At 34.2% G+C, this 21,203-nt stretch overlaps 1 protein-coding gene across 1 annotated transcript in view; it reads right to left on the reverse strand.

Moving 5' to 3' along the window:
- LOC129225820 (molybdenum cofactor biosynthesis protein 1-like) overlaps positions 1-6,434 on the reverse strand; it is a 48,238-nt gene extending 41,804 nt beyond the window's left edge. Inside the window, exon 1 of the mRNA XM_054860335.1 lies at positions 6,249-6,434. Within this exon, the coding sequence (XP_054716310.1) occupies positions 6,249-6,317 (69 nt within the window). The 5' untranslated portion in view covers positions 6,318-6,434. The remainder of the gene's footprint in view (positions 1-6,248) is intronic.
- Positions 6,435-21,203: the final 14,769 nt, after the last annotated feature.

Here is a 21,203-nt window from a genome sequence, read left to right on the forward strand (position 1 = left end):
AACTCCTTACCAGAATTCCAGGAAACATCAATCCCGAACAGATACGCATGGACCCTGAAGGCTTCGCTTCGGACGAAGACCACCCAACAAAGACATTGTTTCGTTTTTCCTACGTAACAAGATACAGTAATAGTTAGGCAAGAACAGAGTAAGGGAAAAGGAGCGGCCGTCCTCCTCTCCCTCCCCCCCACCCAAAAAAGAGCAGTTCTGGCTGCAGCCCTCGACACAAGAACGGCCGGCCTAGCTAAGAACTTTTTAAAAAAAATAAAATTGAGGAACACGGTACGTACACATTGAATGCACAGAAAACGGCCCGAGCTAAGGACGGCCCATGTGGAATTTTCCACATCTCACACGTGGCCAGTCCGCCCCTGGGTTCAATCTACTTTTTCTTTCTTTTTAAGCATGTTTTTTTCAAACCAGTAATACAGATGAGAAAAAAAAAAACAAATTTTGTTACAAAGAAATAATTAAAGCTAAACAATATTCACAGTCTTTCAACTTGTTTAAATTAATATAAAATTTGTTTTTATGAAAAAACACTTTGCATAGGAAAATTGATTGTTCATTAAGATTCTCAGCACTTGCTCCTAAATTAGAACTCCTGAAGAAATATTTGAAAAACAAAGGAAGATAAAATGATGACAGGGCTGTGTTTCTTAGTTTTGCTACTAAAAATAGTTGCTTTAGCTGCTTATAATATGAGAGTCTTTCAAGTAATCACTAGATGAAGTTTCTAAACTAGTCTCCCTTTATAATAATGTAATGACACTTTGATAAATAGACATATCTTGCCTGAGTGGTATGTAAGCAAGACCACTCAAAACAGGGGGCCAGATCTGTATGTAGGGAAATTAAAAAAAAAAAAAAAAAGCCAAAACAATCCCCCCCCCCTTGAAAAAAAAATGGCCAATCTGACGTTAGATCAACCCTAAACACTAAAAAAAGAGTATGCTACTGACACGTTCTCGTGTAATTTTTTATACGAAAAACGTGTCAATTTTCCAATAAAAAAATTAACATCACCCATTTCTGATAGTGAATAATGTTTATTGAATTTCATTTTCTTGCTTTTTAAAATGCTAAATTTTAGAGAAAGAAAAAACACAGAAACACGTTCCTTTTTTTTTTTTTTTTTTGCATTTTGATTTTTTTTTCCTACAAAATAACAAGAGAGAGAGAGAGGAAAAACATTAATTTTTGTGCATTTTAGTTTTTTTTCACTGACATAATTCCTGTTTTTTACAGTTGATTCTAAAATACTTGTTTTTTTCCCCATATTTTTGCAATAATAGTCAACATAGTCGCTTTCGCTTGAAAATAGTAGCTTTTGCAGCTTTTTTAGCTGCTAGTGGCAGCCTGTCATATAATGTATTGAGACTCCTTGACGTTTAATATGCATTTTATTGTAGTTCAATTTGGGAACCAGCTTTACGTTACAACATTTATATCATCTTAAGTCGTTCTGACAATATTTTAAAAACCTAAAGTCACGTTCACTTACAATTATATTAAAAGTAACATTTGATGAAATAATTAAATATGCAAGGCTAAACTATATTACAGGCCCTTTCTTTTCAATAAAACAATAAAATAAAATGAAAAAAAAAGAAAATTAAAAATTCAAATGTGACTTAAAGTTTCAAAGCAAAATTAAAAGTCAAACATAGTCTTTGAAACGAATTAGCGGTCTTATTGCTCTTTTGGGTCTTGCCATTTTAGGAGTAACTGGAACAGCTTGTTTCACTGGGGTGGAATCATCTAACTTTCTTGGTCTTAAGTGTATTCTATTACGGCGATATACAGTTCCTTCTGCGGACTGTACTAAATATGATCTTTGACTGTGTTTCTTTATAATAGTTCCTGGTATCCATTTACGATGATCAATCTGTAGATACACTGGATCTTTTACATTTAAAGATTTTAATTTCATTGTTGAAAAATCATAATAATATTTTTGCTTGTTTTGATTTTCCTTGAGTTGCTGAATGGTGATTCTAGTGGAAAATAAAGGCTTTAGTAAAATTGTCTTCTGGGGTACCACTGACCTTAAGCGTCTTCCCATCAACATTTCTGCTGGAGAAGGCAATTTAAATTTTGGCGTGTTATTGTACTACAAGATTGCTAAATTAGGATCACCTCCAGAAGCCTTGACTTTTAAAAGGATATTCTTCATTGTCCCTATTGATCTTTCAATCATTCCATTAGATCTTGGATATCTACGAGACGATGTTATAGGTTGAATATCATACGATTTCAAAAATGACAAATATACTTGGCTGTCAAAAGGTGGGCCATTGTCTGAATGTGTTTTCTATGGAATTCCATGTGTACGAAATATTTGTTTAAGTACACCGATCACTGCTGTAGCTGTTTTCGTGTTAAGCTTCCTCAATTCTATAAATTTTGAATGGTAATCTATTACTTGTAACAAGTTATCTCCATCCAAATACATAAAGTCTACGCCAACTTCTTCCCAAGGCAGTTTTGGAATATCATAAGGCATTAATGCTTCTTTCTGATTTGCAGTTTGGCGCTCTTGGCAGACTTGGCATCACTCCACCTAATCTTTAATATGTTCACTCATTTTTGGCCAGAACAAAGATACTTTAGCTTTATTTTGACATGTAGTGATACCTAGGTGTCCAGTATGGAGTTTAGATAACACATAAGATTGCATGGTCTTTGGCACAACAAGTCTATGTCCAAGAAAAATCAAGTCATTACTATCATGTAACTCTTCTTTAAAATTCCAATAAGGTCTTAGTTTTTCTGGAACTTGACTAAACTGTTTTGGCCATCCAATTTGTATTAACAACTTTAATCTGGATAGATTTTCATCCTCCTTTACAGCATTTTGCATTTCAGTTGTTCGTTCATCTGTTGTTGATAGAATTGTATGTACAGTTGCAGTTCCTCCCTCCAAGAAACTTGTGTCTGCATATACCTTAGTAGGACTCCTAGACAGAGCATCTGCTACATAAAGTTTCTTCCCTGGGACATATACAAGTTTAATTCTGTATTTTAAAAGTTCAAAATGCATTCTTTGCAATCTTGGCGAAAGATTTTCAATTAGTTTTTTTCAACAAACCAAGAAGAGGCTTGTGATCTGTCTCCACAACTGTATCAGTACCATATATAAAGTAGTGAAATTTTTTACAACCATTCACAACAGCTAAAAGTTCTTTCTCTATTTGACTGTATCTTTGCTGAGTCATTAAGCGCACATGACGCATAGCAAACTGAGTGATCTCCTTGTAGTAAAACTGCTCCTAAGCCGTATTGGCTAGCATCAACAGAGACAGTAGAATTTAAATCAGGATTATAGTACGCTAAAACCGGTGCAATGGATACACATTTCTTCAAATTTTCAAACACTTTTTGTTCATTACTAGTCCAAACAAATTCACTCTTCTTACTCAGTAGTTTTCTCAATATCCCTGTTCTGTCTGAGAGATTTTCGATGAATTTTCCTAGGTATGTAATCATTCCTAAAAATCTCTGCAATTATGTTTTATTAGTAGGTGCTTTGAAATCTACAATAGCTTTAATTTTATCGTCATTAACTGAAACTCTTTCATTAGTTAAGTTATATCCTAAATATTTCAGACTTTTGTTTAATTTTACTTTTCTCTTGGGAGAGTTTCAAACCAGCTTATTTGGCTCTGTTTAAAACTGCTTTGAGTCGTCTATCATGTTCCTCTTCAGTTTTACCAAAAACTAAGATATCATCAATATATACAAGTATACCCTCTAAATCTCTAAAAATAGATTCTATCCTATTTTGATATACTTCAGGAGCGCTCGATAAGCCATAAGGTAATCTACAAAACCTGAACCTCCCAAATGGAGTGGCAATTGTACATAAATTTGAACTTTCTTCATCTAAGGGTATCTGTAAAAATGCTGAAGATGCATCCAGAACTGTAAAGAATTCACCTTCAATCTGAGAAAATAAGCTCTGTTGTGTAGAAATAGGATAGTATTCTCGTTTAACGTATTTATTTAACATCCTAGGATCCATGCAAATTCTAATTTGATTATTTGGTTACTGAACTATCACTATAGGATGTACCCAATCAGTCGGTTCAACAACCTTTTCTATGACACCTTGGTCTACCATTTTATTGAGTTCACGCTTCACTTTCAATTTCAGTGAATATGGAATTATTCTCGGAGCTGAAATTTTGGGTTCAGCGCTGGCATCAAGCTTGATCTTATACACGTATGGTAATTTACCCAATTTTCCAGTAAACACATCGTGGAAATCTTTAACAATATCCTTACCAAGCACAGAAACAACATTAACTGATGAGTTTCTATGAACAAATCCCATTTTTAACAAGCTTCAATTCCTAATAAAGCACTTGATTCTTGATCCACAATAAAAAAATTCTAACACTTCCGATTTATTTTTAACTTTACACATCAGTTTAGAGGTTCCTATAACTTTTAGTTTATGCCCCGTGTATGATGTTAACTTTTTCCCTGTTTTTTCTAAACTCTCATTTTTCTTCACATCTTTAAAGATCTTGAAAGGCAAAACATTAACCTCGGCTCCAGTGTAAATTTTGAGAGATACTTCTTTATTATTTATGCAAACATTTTCTCTCCATTCTGACTTTAAAGTATTAATTTGACACTTTACTGAGTCTAGTTAAACTGAATTGTCTTCGTCTTCATTTGATGTCGAAAAATTATCATTACTGTTAAGTTCATTTATTTTCTTCTTTTTCTTTTTCTTCATTTTACATGCAACAGAAAAATGGTTCAAAAGAGAACAATTATAGCATTTTTTCCCATATGCTGATCATTTTCCGTAATCATGAACTGTTTTACATTTGGAACAACTTTTGACCATTTTGCGATAGCAGTCATTATTTCCCTTATGCCTATTAAAAACTTCCCCGTGTTTATTTTTAACCTTAACGGCATCTATGTCTTTCGGATTACAGTCCAAATGTTTACTCATAATCTGAATTTGTTTAGTACTAGCTTCTTTTGCCCTACAATACTCTATAGCTTTTCCCAAAGTTAGCTCGGTTTCTATGAGCAATTTTTCCTTCATCGCGGAATCTCGTACACCGATTAATAATAAATCTTGAATTAAACTGTCCTCTTGGTTCTTAAAGCTTTGGATAAATTTTTCAGATTTGTGACAAATGTGTCAACAGATTCACCTTCCTTCTGCCTGCTATTAAAGAATTTATAACGTGCAATCACAGTATTTGTCCTTGGGTGAAAATAATTGTCGAAAGCATTTAAAACTTCGTTGAAATTATTTCCAATTGCTTCACTAAGATTGAAGCTATTAAATATGTCTATGCATTCTTCGCCCATTATTCCTAATAATAAAGCTACTTTCATTTTATCTGGCTTCCTTATTTTATCGGATGCCTCCAAATAAAGCATAAAACGTTGCTTAAATTTACTCGGGGATATTTCGATAATTGGGAATCTGGCGTGCTCATCTCATTTTTGGCATAAAAAATTTTGTTTTGGTAACCCTGCTGTTTTATAGTAACCCTATGTGAATAGATGTTTCCGATCTCTTTGTTTTGATTTGCAAAGAAAAATACTTCTTGCGCAGGCGCTGGAGTCAAAAATTGACGCCAATGAAGAAAGATCGCCGGATTCCCAATTATCGAAATATTCCCATTTACTCCAATTCTCGGACAAATTGCCGGATAATTTCATACTTGAAGGTGCTTTCATCTCCATTTTTAAGGTATATTAATCTTTAATCAAGCATTAAAAACTCAGTTTCACAATAGCCAGACTATATCTATTAACTGACCTTTTATTATATTGCATAACTACTAACCTTTATAGTGTCAAAATTGCTGAATTTAGGTTCGTTTTCAGCTGCCACCATGTCATATAATGTATTGAGACTCCTTGACGTTTAATATGCATTTTATTGTAGTTGAATTTGGGAACCAGCTTTACGTTACAACATTTATATCATCAGTCGTTCTGACAATATTTTAAAAACCTAAAGTCACGTTCACTTACAATTATATTAAAAGTAACATTTGATGAAATAATTAAATATGCAAGGCTAAACTATATTACAGCAGCCCAGCGACGATTTTCAAAGAACAAAATTTTTAATCAAAAACTTAGTCATCAAATCCAACAACAAAATAATACGGAAGTTTTAGCTAAGAAGCGTAAACTAATTAGTTTAAAATCTTTAAAATTGGAACACTGCAATTTAAGGGGGAAAAGTAGCATACAAAACTTACGTTTCTTGCTGTATTCATATTGCGACAAAAAATTATCGTCAAACTACGAAATTGCTTAAGACTCTGCATATTATAAAGAGCAGTAAACTTCGAGGTCTTAAATAAAGTAAAGGATGAAAAATTAAATTCTTTTTTTAACTCTTATCTACTGTTAGACCTTGAGCGATACACAAAATAAGATTTGTACCTCCCACTCCCACTTTAAAAATGTAAACAATAGCAAGCATGACTTACACGGTTACAGAGACACAAAAACTTTTAATGTCATCCCAAAGTTATCGTAAAGGCTACATTCGGAAACAGGCACCGTTTTGACCATAGACCAATAATAAGAGTAGACAGAGTAGACCGAGCTATGGCAACCCTTTTGCTGCTCATAAACCAAACCATGTGACTGGTGGATATCCTAGCAACAGCGGGCGTTGATCATAGCAGACGATCAACGCCGGCGAGAAATAAAATAAATAGAATTGATGATGGAACACGGAAGAATGATCTTTTATGGAGTCCGATTTGTAAATTTGTTATTCTAAGTTGTAAATGTTTTGTTAATATAGTGAGTTTTTCGTTTAGATAGTGCTGTGTATTTTCTTTATTGAATTTCAATAACTCTCTAAGCAATTAAAGATGCAAGCGCCCAAAAAGAATCGGCAAACGGTAAGATTTTTACCTACAATTTCAATTTAAGATACTGATTAGTACATTTTTGCGTTAACGCAAAACGTTTACGCCATCACGTTCACGCCAACGCTGACGTAGCAGTTCCGAATGAAATAAAAATTACTGAAAACTGTGATCAAAAACTAATTACTAATGTCAAAATTATGCATAACTAAAAGAAAAACAGTTCAATCTCTGCACCTGGAAAAAGAAATTATAATAAAAACACATTACATCTTAAAATGTCGAGTGCCAAACTATAGATAATGTTGCCATCTAGCAACCATGCTGCCAAAGTTTTCGCCCAGCCTTCCACCAGTTACATGATGTACCATGAATCAATTTTTTCATCAGCAAGTCTGGGAAAGCTCGGTCTACTCTTATTACTATTAGTCTATGGCAACTCCAACGAACTATAGGGGCACTGAAGTCACTGTCTAATGGCGGACTTAAAAACTAAAACAAACGCACATGGTAACGAAGAAAATGCTTGTTGTGATTTTTGTTCGTACGTATGATTTTTTCGCTTTATTCTTTTTAAATTAATTTTCAAAGTCTTGTGGATATTCTGGCCCACGTAGAAAGAAATGAGAATTCAAGAAGCATTACTAAACGTCAAAGATTAATGCAAACTACGTAGTTCGTAGTTCTAAGCAGCTATTTCCGCGATGTTGAATTCGATATTTATCAATTCTTGATAAAACTAAATAATAATTGTGGCCTAAGAATAACAATTAATGCTGGAAAATTTAATATGACATTACGAATTATTATCGAAAGAAGATGATACTTTTTTGCCTTGCTTGGCTAGCGCTTATTGTTTTCCATTTGTACCTGAGTTATTTCTCTCGAATTCCCGAATCGGTTAATTTAAAAATTTTCTGTTTCGATTTTTCAAATTTCTGAGTTACGATTTAATTGTGTCATGTTATGCAAATCATCAACAAAATTCTCACTGATATATGGTGGTAGTTTTCTTTTCAGTTGATTGACCATTATTTCTTTTCACTTATCGAATTCTGTAATCTTACTACCATTTTATTCCACTCATGATAAAAATTAAAAATGGTTTAACTAAAAACGCGAAATCTCGCCAAGGCTACTTTGCTCGCACTATACTAAAACTATAACCCTAAACAAATTTGGCGAAACCTTTCAACTGAGAATAAAAGGAATGAAGTAAATTCTTTCTCGGTTATTCATTTTGTTCTACGATAATATATTCATCAAGAAAATATTTTGCACACTGTACATTCCAACTAAATGCTGCTGTAAAATATGGTAAGTTTAATTAATTTAAGATTAAAAAAAACCCCATATTCTTACAAATTCATACAAAACAATAAAAATTTTTACCTTGTATAACATTATCCAAGTTTGTTAATCCAGAATTTCGCTTTCACCAATTATTAAGGAAATAATGAAAACTAACATTATTTTGAGAAGCTCGAGAATACTACTAAGGGACGAATTAATTCCTGTAGCTGAAAGCAAACTAAAAGACTCATCGATTGCTTTAATAAATACTCAGAACAAACTGCCTGTGTTTACGTCAACAGACACACGTGGAACGCAACGTGGCAATGTTTTAGTTTCATCGGCAGTTTTGTAAATCACCGCAAGGTAGCGTATTCGAGCGCTGGGGTTCCGAATCATTAGTCTATGGTTTTGACCGGTCTAGGAAGATTGGGCGCCGAGCATATTGTGCCCAGTATTCCCAGGGCCTAAAATGCTCGGCGCCCAATGTTCCCGGCGGCGAATTTTGAAACGCTCTCAATGCTTACGTTACGGTATTTACCGATTAGTTAACCACGTGACAGCTAATGATCACTTGCTCCAATCAACTGCTAAGAATGATAACCGGTTGATCACAGAACGCTGGGGTTAGTAACCGGTCGACCGGTGAGGTTCGTCGAACGCAAGGAACGCTTGCGTTCGCCGAGCTCAACTGGTAGCTACCGGTTAATCGATCACGTGACATCTAATGATCACGTGCTTCATATTAATACGGTAACCGGTTGATGATAGAACGCAGCGGTTAGCAACCGGTTACTCAGTGGTCGACCGGTTAAGATCGCCGAACAAAACCAATTACAGTACATTGGCGAAATGAGAAATTAAAACGAAGGCGTTCTATTAAACAGCATGGTAACCTGGATACATTAAAGCAACCCCGAGTAAAATGTAAACAGAGCCGCCCCTTTAAATTGTGAGGTAGAAATTGCAATGCGAAATATTGCTGTTTAAAGTTTTAGTTCGTTTTAATTTCACGATTTACTGTTTTTTGTGTTGTGAAATATTTCCGTTTTCGTAGGGTTTCTTCTGAATCTTAATTTACGTCTGTAATGTTGCGGTCTAGGAAGATTGGGCGCCGACTATTGGGCGCCGAGCATTTTGGGCGCCGGGAACTTCGAGCGCCGAGCACTTTGGGCGCCGGGAACTTTGGGCGCCGAGCATTTTGGGCACCGGGAACTTTGGGCGCCGAGCACTTTGGGCGCCGGGAACTTTGGGCGCCGAGCATTTTGGGCGCCGGGAACTTTGAGCGCCGAGCACTATGGGCGCTGAGCATATTGTGTCCAGTATTTCCGAGGCCTAAAATGCTCGGCGCCCAATGTTTCCGGCGTCCAAAATGCTCGGCGCCCAATGTTCCTGACGGCGAATTTTGAAACGCTTTCAATGCTTACGTTACGGTAGCTACCGGTTAGTTAATCACGTGACAGCTAATGATCACGTGCTCTAATCAACTGCTTAGAATGTTAACCGATTGATCATAGAACGCTGCGGTTTGTAACCGGTGAGGTTCGTCGAGCTCATGGTGGTAGCTACCGGTGATTCGATCACGTGACATCTAATGATCACGTGCTTCAATCAACTAATTAACATATTAATACGGTAAGCGGTTGATGATAGAACGCAGTGGTTAGCTACCGGTTACTCAGTGGTCGACCGGTTAGAATCGCCGAACAAAACCAATTACAGTACATTGGCGTAATGAGAAATAAAAACGAGCGCGTTCTATTAAACAGCATGGTAACCTGGATACATTAAAGCACCCCGAGTAAAATGTAAACAGAGCCGCCCCTTTAAATTGTGAAGATTTTGGTTATTTCATAAAGTTTTTTAACAACCCAAGCATCTCTTATTGGCCTTGTTACTAGCAATGCTGCACTGTTGGCTAAACTTTAAATCCTGACTTATTAAGACCCCCAGATCAGTAACTTTGTCTGCCTGAGTAATGACTGAACCTTACAAATAATAACTTGTACACTTATTTCCATGCCCTAAATGTAGCACTTGACATTTCCCAACATTAACAGCCATACCCCATTTATCAGCCCACTCCTTAATATGATCTAGATCCTCTTGCAGCTGTTTTGCTTGTTCTTGATGAATTTCAAATACATTTTTTTTATCACGTATTTTCTAATTCTAAGCGAATTCTTTTCATGTTTTGTTTCGTTTTCATAATTATTTTACGATTGCCACAACTTGCTGATTTGCAGTAACTATTTTTTTGTGGAAAAATGAGCCCCTGAATCCAAATACGACCACTGTCCCCCTCCCCTCACTTAAAACTTTTTCGAAGTAGCATCAATTAGTTTCCAGTATTTAGACAGTTAAATATTCATTATTTTTATTTGGAGGGAAAGAGAACATTCATCTGAGGTGCAGGAGAGGTAAAACGTTCAAAAGCATGAACATTTGTGGCAAGGACCCCTCTTTACCCCTCCCCCCATGGGGGAGTACCCCCTTCCCCCATTCCGTACTCACTAATGGGGGGGGGGGGTACTACAGCAAAATTTGATAAACTATGAGGGCGATGCATTACCCCAGAAATATAACTATACATTAATTATAATACAGGAAGGTTCCTTACTGAGGATCTCGTTACTGATATTTATTTTTTACTTAGTTCATACAGCTACAAAAGTGCATTTTTTATTTTATTTTGTATTTTTCATTTTATGCTTGCATACACATTTTCATTAACTTATTCCTTCAACTTTACATAATAAAATAAAGGATTGGGATATAGGCTCAAAAATGTGCCTTTAATTTTAACCATTTTCGTACTTTTCCCACGGAAATGGGCGGAAAACAATTCGTCAATGCAAGGAGGAAGAGGACAGTTTTATTACGGTTTTAGGGGAAAAGAGGACCTTTTAAGTGTTTGCCTCATTTGTCTTCTTTGTACTACTATCTTCAAGCGGGGGAGGGGGGTTTCATTCGAAGAACACACACCCTCAGCAAAGTGATGCTTTTGATAAAAAGCAGAAGAAAAACAAGCATTGGTCACCGTAGAAAAATACTTTCTCACGATTGATTCAAAGGGTCCACTTTCTCAACATATCCATATCCTGTCCATTCCAACGATCTATTTATTCTCTATTGATGTTAAACTCATGCTTAGTTTCATTCACATCAGTCTCCTTCAGCTCGTTTTATTGCTTTTCTTATGGTCTCTTTATTCAGGCAAAAGTTGTATTTAAGGGCTTTTGTTATAACTTAAAATGTATAAAAATTAATTCCAGTCCATTAATTTTTAGAAAAAACGAAATTCAGATTAAAATTAATTATATAAATTTGTGAGTTTTTTATTTTTTAATTTTATGACTTAAAAATATGCAAAATGACCATTTGTAATATATTTTCAACATCTCACGACGTTTATTTACGTGTGTGTGTGAGGGAAACACATAATTGATTCTCTTTTTTTGCCAAATAACACACACTTCAAACTTGCCAAATAAGTGTGAATCCATTTCTTTGAAGCTTAGGTTCAAAATTTAATCTAAGAAATAATGACTATTTATTAAACCGTGTAATCTTTACTTCAGAAATCTTTTTATATATGGGTGAGACAGGTTGAAACAGGATATTTATTAAAATTTGCTTCAAAACTATTCAAAAGTAATTATTTTAATGTATACATTTAATTCACATACAGTATTTGTTTAAAATATTTCGCTCAATCAAATGTCATTTTGTAATTTAGTTTGTGTATTTTTCACTTGTAAAACGTTCTATAATTGCACATAATCTTAAGGATTTTTGTTTTTCAATGTACTCATTACACATTTTTATATGCTGAATGAAATTTAATGATACTTTTTTCGTTAAGTGTTTAATTATAAAATATAGAAAAGATTGCATGACTTTTCAAGTATCACAAAATCATGATTAAATTAGAAAAATTAAATTTTAAGTTGTTGAGAGTAAATCTTGTATTATTTCTTCAAATCACTCGAAATTGTACGTCAATATCAAATCAAGTATTATATATTTTTAATATTAAGTTCGTATAAATATGAAGTATGTCTTATAATTGTGTCACTGTTTGGGTCTGAGATCGAACGATTTAGAAGATTTTAGATTGGGGAATCGTTTGAGCTATAATAGCCATAATTCCATTCATACATCTATATTTTGTTAGTGCAAGGCTTTCAAAACTCTTTTGTTATTGATTGCATCAAATGGCTAGTTGTAACTCAATTGAATTTATATGTATAATTTCTCTACTATTAATTCAGAAGTACCATACAGCAGTAATGCAATTATTTGTAGTATATCACTCTTCCTGTCTCACTGCTCTCTCATTGTAATATATAAACTCAATTAACGTCATTTTCAGACCCCCCCCCCCCCCCAAAAAAAAACACGTTAGATAACAGGCTAAAGCATCAGTCTGTAAAGTTAATGTAACAGTTTTAGAAACAATGCAGACATTTTAGTTCGATGGGGTCAAATTATGATGACATAGTCATTTCCCTTGCATCAGGTTTGAAAGCAACCTTTTATTTAAATATTGCTCACAGACAGTAGCGTAACTAGGGGTTGGCAGGAGTGGCTCTCGCCAGGGGCGCAGCAGCCAGAGGGGCGGCATGTCGGCTGATTAAACAAAAATATTTTAAGAGTTTCTTTTCTTTTTTTTTAAATCATATAAATTGAAAAATGCTTTTAAAAATTGTAAAAAAAATTCTCAAGAAAAAGAGCTAGAGGGGGTACATATATATTTACACACATACATAACATCTACTGAGAAGGAACATTGGGCATCGTTGAAAACAATTATAAAAAAGAAAATAAGAAAAAAAAAATTTTTTTTTTGGAGGTCACAATGAGTTGCAATGTGGGCGACTGGGGTGGGGGGGGGGGGCGCAATTTCTTTAGTTCGCCAGGGGCGCTAGATCCCATAGTTACGCTACTGTTCACAGAATGTCGAATTGACTTTTCAAAACTTTTACCAGGCTGGAATAAGCTAAACATAAAAGAAATTTTTGTTGTCTCACTCTTCTTCCTGTCTCACTTTGCCAAATTCTCTCTTATACTTTCTACGTCTCATGTTCTTTTTTTTCCCTCCCTTTTTGCGGGGCAAATGTATAGCTGCGTTTTTTTTTCTTCCCTTCACTCCTAAATTTAGCATTTCTCACTCCAAATAATTTTTTGTTACTCCAATGCGGATATTTTACTACTCAAACATTATTTTCTGTCCTGCAAAATACATTTCTTTGCTTTAAAATCATATCTTCTTTGTTTCATTTCCGCAGTTTTTAAAAATTCAAAAATTTATCTTTCTACATATTTTTGCTCATGCAATCAAAGTCAACAAGAAGTATATATTTGACTTACTATAGAAAACTTGTATCATTTCATTATTATCATTTATTAGTAGGGGGGCATACTACATTCCGTGGGAAATTTCGTGAGGAAATTGTGAGACCAACTTTAATATATTCCTTATGGTCTGTGTAACTACGCCTCACCGGGTATTTTGCTTGAATTTGTGTCAGACGGCCTGTATGACGTCATCAATCCAAGATGGCGGCTTTAATGAGTTTTTGCAATTACGAGCTAATTTTTGGGTATTTTGTGACAATTTTCTGGTGAATTTACTTGATTAATATTCTATTCATCTTCTTATTATAAATTAAAAACAAAATATTTATTTTTTTGTTTATTAACTCATTTAAAAAGATGAATTTCTGATAACAGCTAATTCTGATCTCTCAGAATTAGCTGTTTTAAAAGTATCTCGGGTGAACTTTCGCAGTTGAAAATACTTTTAATTTTCAGGCTAAGATCACTAAACATAAGTACAGTTGAACCTCGTTAATTCGAACACGATTATAACGAATTACTGCTAAAACGAACTGCATTTGCAATACCCGTCCTTCTGTTGAAAATTACTTAACACACCTAAGACTATTGTTTTTCAGATAAAACGAGCTACTGTTGAGACAAATTCACTTTGAAGGTCCCTTTGAGTTCGTTTAACCGAGGTTTGACTGTATAATCGTTTGACAGAATTCTAATAACCTGTATACCACCTGACCCCCGAAACTCTTTGACCAGATATGATTATCGTACATTGGGGATGCTCTTAAGGAATTTGTAGGGAGAGTAGAAGAGAAAGCTTCTGCGTAGAGAAAGTATTGTTTCTCGGTTCGTTGGTGAATAATCTGCAAATCCTCAAGTACGGTTATTTTTTCCTTAACCTATTTCTGCTGTTTTATTCACGATGTCTTCTATCCCAGAAACTCATTCACAAGTTTCTTTGCCTCCATCTTCAAAAAAAGCAAGGCTACAAATTAATTACAAACTGTGTACTTTTTGTCAGATTAATAAGAAGTGCCCATTAGTTAAACCCATTGGTTATGATAAAGTGTTAGAATGTTTCAATAAGAGAGTAGAATGGAATGACAAAGAGTATATACATTACTTACTGAACGATTAACGAATGTGACCATAGAAGAATTGAAAAATGAAAACCGCATCATGGCATGCAGGATGCTAAGAGAAGTGCACTCATAAAGCAAACATGGACAGAAGTAAGGGATTTCACGAAATGAATAAGAATAAACTATATTGTTCTACATCCATTCATGAAGACAATGTTGTAGGCTACACACAACGAGATCCAGAATTGTCGTTGGTAACAAAAATAAGTGGTTTTTCTGCCTCGGAAAAGGTGGTGTAAGAAAACCATTGGTGGCGATGAAAACAGATTCTGCAGGTCAGCAATTAAAAAAAGTCATTGAAATTTCCAAAAATGAAACTTTCAAAATTAAACTCAGTGACTGTGCAGATCCAGGAGACCCTCATGCAAAGAACATTTTACACCATAAATATTGCTGGACAAAACATGTATTTAATGTTTTCCGAGAAAATTGCGATCCTGATGTAGTAACAAAGTCACAAGATATTATTTCTAATAAAGCAACAGACGTAGAATTCCTGTGTGCATTAAATGATTTTCTTGCTCAGAGAAATTACTACAATAGAAGACCTCGAAGTTAACTATAAGTCAATTGCAAATAAAAATTTAGGAAAAAATAACACGCGAAAAGAAATTAAAAATCTCATTCAAGAAGAAATTGATGACGCTATATTTAGAAGTCCAAAAAGTGCAAATGAGTCGCAACGCGTATCTTTAAAGGAAACTGCAGATCTAATCTATCTATCCCTATCTAAAGCAGAAGATTATTTTATAGACATTGGAAAAAACATGAGAACTATCTTTGAAGCTTCAAACATTTTACACAAAGCAGTTTTATCTGATCAGAAATGGACATTTACAGGATCTTTTGAACAGAATCAGATAGTTGATGCCGTTCCAATCGAAGTTGATCAGTTTTTTAAATGGTGCTGCAACGGAAAATTCGAAATTAATTCTATTTCTAAGGTACAGGACAATATCATATTGAATAAAGCTACAAGACTATCTCACATATTCATGTATAAAATACTGTCTCCATACCAAGCATCGAAAGAAACTGTTTATGCCTTTGCAAGTTGGTGTTGGCCTTACTATGTACTCTGTTACCCGAAGCAAATATATAATTGATGTTTTACATAAACTAGGTGTTTCGATTGATTATGCTATAGTTCTACGTTTAGAAACATAGATAGCAAATGGGTTAATAAGGCGCATGTATGATAGTGACGGGATGTATATTCCTCCTGATTTGAAAAAGGCAAGATTTTTATTTTTTGCTGCAGATAACATTGATTTCCTTGAAGACACATCTTATGGGAAGGGTACTTTGCATGGCATTGTAATGGTACTTTATCAACAGAAAAAGGACTCGGATAGACAAATTGCATGCAAAGACTAGTAAGCCCAAATGTTCAGCATATGGGGAAGCATTAAAAGATAAGAAAACACAAACAGAGATACTAAGGGCATTATGACAGCATTAGGACCAGAAAAAACTCAAGGAATATTAGTCCATGTTCTATCAGGATGTGGTACAACAGGTTCACTTTCTAAGAAGTGAAACCATCTTTTTGAATAATTTATAAGCTGGCAGACAAAAATACTCTTGATGCTCTGAGTCATCTGGGGTCAACCGAAGAATTTAATGCAAATGATAAAGTTGCTATTGAAGAATTTATTTGCTCTTTGAACTATGCCGCTGACCAAGATTTCAGGTATTGGAGAACTTTGTTGGTTCATGTTTTCCAAGCAGTAGGCTCAAAATGAAATTTTGCCTCCTACAAGAACATCTTTGTCCTCATATATTTTAAGAGCGCATTATCAGATATTAGAGTGGCATCTTGCTGACCAGCAGCACTCGAATTCACCATCACCGTTAGACTTCGGATGGGAAAAGAAAGACAACTTCTCTGCTTCAGTTATGTGTACTTTCTTGTGCATCTGAATCCATCTTGAAATTAGTTCGATGAAGCTGCGTAAAGGGCAAATGCATTGTTTCATGCAAATGCAAATCTTAAAACATTGCATGCACTGAACTTTGTATGTGTGACAGTGATAAGGACTAATGTGAAAAGCAGTCAATAAAGCGGTATTGATGACACTTTAAAAGTAAGACCTGTTTGTATACTTTTAAATCTATATTTTTGAATCAAAATCAGACTTTAAATAATTTATTCATTACTTAAAGCACAAAAAATGCGGATACAGAAATAATTTTTGTGAGGGGCACCGAGAGGTAAAAAAAGCCCCCCCCCCATACAATTAAAAAATAAAATAAACAATTTCATGGGTTTTTTAATAATGTTTTCAAAAAGCCCTTAAGCCAATAAATCTTCTTTAAAGAGCAGAAATATTGTACAGTAAATTATTTCGAACCTGGACACTTTTGGAATGGAACAAAAATGTTCTGATTGGGGGGGGGGGTGCACTATAAAGGGGGATTGGATAAAACATTGTCGCCGCAAAGCAACAGCAGGATATCTTACTATATGTGTTCAGAATATCGGGGGTGTTCACATTACGGAGTGTTCAAAGAGAAAGTCAATATTAATTTCTTCCAATGTGGTCGCAAATTTTTTTTTTTTTTTTGAAATTTTATGCCAATAAACTGTTTAACCTTATATAATTTCACCATAATTGTATAAAAATACACAGTATTACTTAGAAACATTTTCATAATCATTAAACCAAGAGGTTATTAATACATAATTTGTACTTTTTTCTATCAAAGATGAATGAATAAACAATTTAAAATAATTAATAATAAAGTTGGGAATTTAGACGTTTTTTTTCCTACTATTTCTTTACATTGCAAAAGAAATAGTTCTCAAAAAGATGAAAATATAATGCGATATGTCACAAATCTGTAAAAAAAAAAACTGGGAATTGTGTAAGAGGAAAATTGATGTTTTTTTCTTCAATAAATTCTTTTCTAACAATCAAAAAAAAAAAAAAAAAATTGTGATTCAAAAATTAGTATGTACCTCATAATTATAGCTAAAAGCCAAATTAAGAGGTTTTTTTTTTAATGTTTTTGAAAAGGGTTTTTTTTTTTTTTTTTTTTAAATAAATATTATGAAGACAACACAATACTTACAAAGTATGCTGAATATTTGAGAAAGAAAAGAAAAGCTAAAACTTCCTTGTAGAGATAAAGAGAGAAACATACAAAAACAATATTGTGAATGTGAAAACACTTGTTTTCGTTTGACTTTAATTTTCGCTAGCTCATCATTATCGCGAAAATTTAAGCCACGCGAAATATTTAAACTTTCTGTTCTATTCACATACAAGTCACTAAATTTTTTATCTCGCTAAGTCACCAATACGTTCATTTTCGCAAAAATTACGACTCGTGTAACTGTTTTTACAGAAGGTAAATGGTTAATAAATTGAAATAAATCTGCATTTGTTTAAAAAGTACTGTGTTAAATAATCCTACGTTCTCGATGAAAAATACTAAAATTTTTAATTATACAATTAAATTTTAATTAACAAATTATCTGTTAATTCTTACTCTTTTTAAGCGAAACAAACTAAAAACGAAGGGAAAGAAAAACATATCTCCGAGCGCTCCGAGCGATGGAAGTTCCTCCCTCTCCTTCTACGTCATCTCACCTCGCCCCGAGTCTTGGCAATAATGGTTGCCGAAAAGGAGCTAAATATTTATTCTTTTACTAAATAAAAGTAAAGAACTGTTTTGTTTAATGATGTATATATTCAGCAGACCGACAACGTGATGTGGTTAAAAACCGGTCATTTGAAAACAAAAAGCAAATGGGTTATTTTTAAATATATTTTTTAAGTTTGCGAGCGTTCTCGTAGACTCCAATGCTAAGAACATTTCCTAAGCCTAACGAGGGGAACATTGGCGAGATTCGAAGGTCACACTCTACCCCAATCCGATTCGAAACCATCCGCACTCCAGGGTTACTATACAGCTCACTGGGTGGCACCGAGGCGATCGATCCTTGTTTCCGAATGCACCCTTTTAGAGCCTCCCATTGTTTAGGAGCCTGCAAGTGGCTGAAATTGTTTTAATTACTGGCTAAAGCCGTATGATTTCATAACAGAGGGTTTTGCAAAGTGTTTCGCTGAGGGTCCAACAATATCTTTCGGACCCTGTATTTAAAAACCATAAGCGACTGGTACGGGGGGCGAGCAACTGCCCCTCCCCCCTACTTCAAAAAGTGAAGGGTCTTGCCCCTCACTTTTTTTAAATGAGAATGAAACTTTAAAATGGAAGAGGACGTCTTTGGTGGCCATCTGTCCCGATTTTTGATGCCATATATATCCACATAATTAGAAGGGGCCAAGCTCCCTAAAGCTCCTACACTTCTTTTGACCCATCACTTTTTTTTTGGTGCACCCAGCCGCCTATGTTTAAAACAGTTACTAAGAGCGAAGTCTCATAAATTTTTTTTTTTTCTTAATTGAAATATGATTAACTTGCTAGAACCCTTGGAAGTTTCAGCCCAAATTTCTCAAGATATAAAATATGTGGACACTTAAATATCACAACTTATATATAGTATTGCACATCAAAAGAAAGAGCAGAAAAAATGGTGCAAAATGAGATTGCACAAGCGTGGTCTTTATGACGTTGCAAGTGATGTACTTTGGCGTGCAACTCCATTACCGCCCTAAATGTCAAACCGCACTTTGCAGTCAACCGCGTTTCCGGGTTATGATAATCGCTAATGGCATCAATGAATGGCATTTCATAGCTTTTGATGCCATGTGCAGAAGCATAAAAAAATGAATTTTAATCTGCGCACCGATTAAATAATTGTTAAAAAGTATTAAATTTTTTCATATTGTGTAAGAAATGGTTAAAACCTATGTTTTTAAGCATGCTCTTTCAGGAAAAAATACTTTTAAAATTTCGGAAACAACCCCTTTACCGAAATATACCCTTTCATCCATTCGTTTTGAGATTAAAAGACAAAATGCAAAATTGGAATAAATTACTACTGTTTGTTATGTTTACACATAAAAATTGTACGTTCCCAGGTATGCAGTAAACATAAGTAATAGTAGAAATAAAAATGTTGGAAATAGTTAAATTCATACAAGTTTTCTCAAATATTCATTTATGAATATGGTTGAATTTCGACCACTGAGCGAACACTAGTATAAATGTATTGCGCATAAAAAGAGAAAAGCTTATGTTTGCCATTATTTTTTTCCCACTATTGATGGCTTGCATGTCAGAATTTAAAAGCAAGTCAGAATAGTATAGTGACAAAAAAATAATAATAATAAATAAAATCTTTTAAAAATGGCTACAAATATAGTCTTGCTTAAGTTCAGCCTTGAAATTACTTTGTTAAATTAACTAACAATTCATTGCTTCATTTTTTCATTGTTTTTGGCCACAATTCAAAAGCAAAAGTGTTTTAACTTTATAATTACTATTCTGTTGTGTGCATGTAAAGGGTAGTAACTGCAATAGGGTCCGTTATCTTTATTGTAAAAGCTCGCTTATTTATTTTCTGCTGAAAAATAGGCGCGAAAAAGACTTCTAATTCCAACATTTCCCTATTGTTAGTAATGAATCCAAAACGCTTTTCTTCAAATATCTCGAAAACTCATTTCTGCAGATACTGCAGGATACTTACCTGCACACTAAAGTATTGTCTTTCATTGTTTCTGGCAACAATTAAAAACCGGAACCAAAACACGGGGATTATGACAGGCTAGCTGCATCGCCCGGCTTTGCACAGTCCACCTCGAAAATAAAAGTTATGTCAAGTGACGCGTGTTCAACAATCAGGCTTGTACAAAAAAAATCCAGTAAAGTTTTGCGGCAGATTGCAAAATAGTAACCAAAAAAGAAACATTTAAAATTCCCAATTACAGGAAAAGCCTCAAATCAAAAGCCAGAATTTTATTTGTTCATATTTGAGAAAAAAAACTGGTAACAGTTCTTTCTTCTCAATGATTTTCTTCACGCTACAAATTTTAATAAAGGCAATGTTGCGGAAAGTTGAGATGAAGCACTGAATAATAATTTAAATGGAGGAAAGCCTTAAAAAATAGGGATTTCATGTCGAAATCTAAGTATCATAATTAGTAATTTTTAATTGAAATCTCCATTAATTATTATCAGAGGAATATGTTGAATAGCCAAACATAAAGATGGGAAAATTAAGAAGTTATCAATACCTCGTTCGATGGTCAGTTCACTGGCGTTCGGGAGAAGTAACTCGGACATAGATACATTCGCTCAGTTTTTAATTATATAAGATAATGTAAGCTAAGAAAAAGTCTTAAAAAAACTGCTTCTAAGGCCATACCCCCTAACCCCCACACTTATATTGATCCCCCACTTTTTTGGTGCACCAGCTGTCTATGACCCACTCCATAACAAGAAGCTGGACCTGCCCCTGAGCTGTTTGAACATTGTAGTTGTATTTTCTAAAAAAAGAAATTCTAATTTGAAACATAAAATTAAAATTATTTCTTTAGAGGTCTATATTATATATTGACTAAACATTTGGTAAAAGAATCAGGCACCTGTAAATATAAGCTATACAACAAGAATTATACGTAATAATATTCCTTGATTTTTATTA

The sequence above is a fragment of the Uloborus diversus genome, chromosome 7, assembly GCF_026930045.1.
Source record: "Uloborus diversus isolate 005 chromosome 7, Udiv.v.3.1, whole genome shotgun sequence".
Taxonomy (NCBI): Eukaryota; Metazoa; Arthropoda; class Arachnida; order Araneae; family Uloboridae; genus Uloborus; species Uloborus diversus.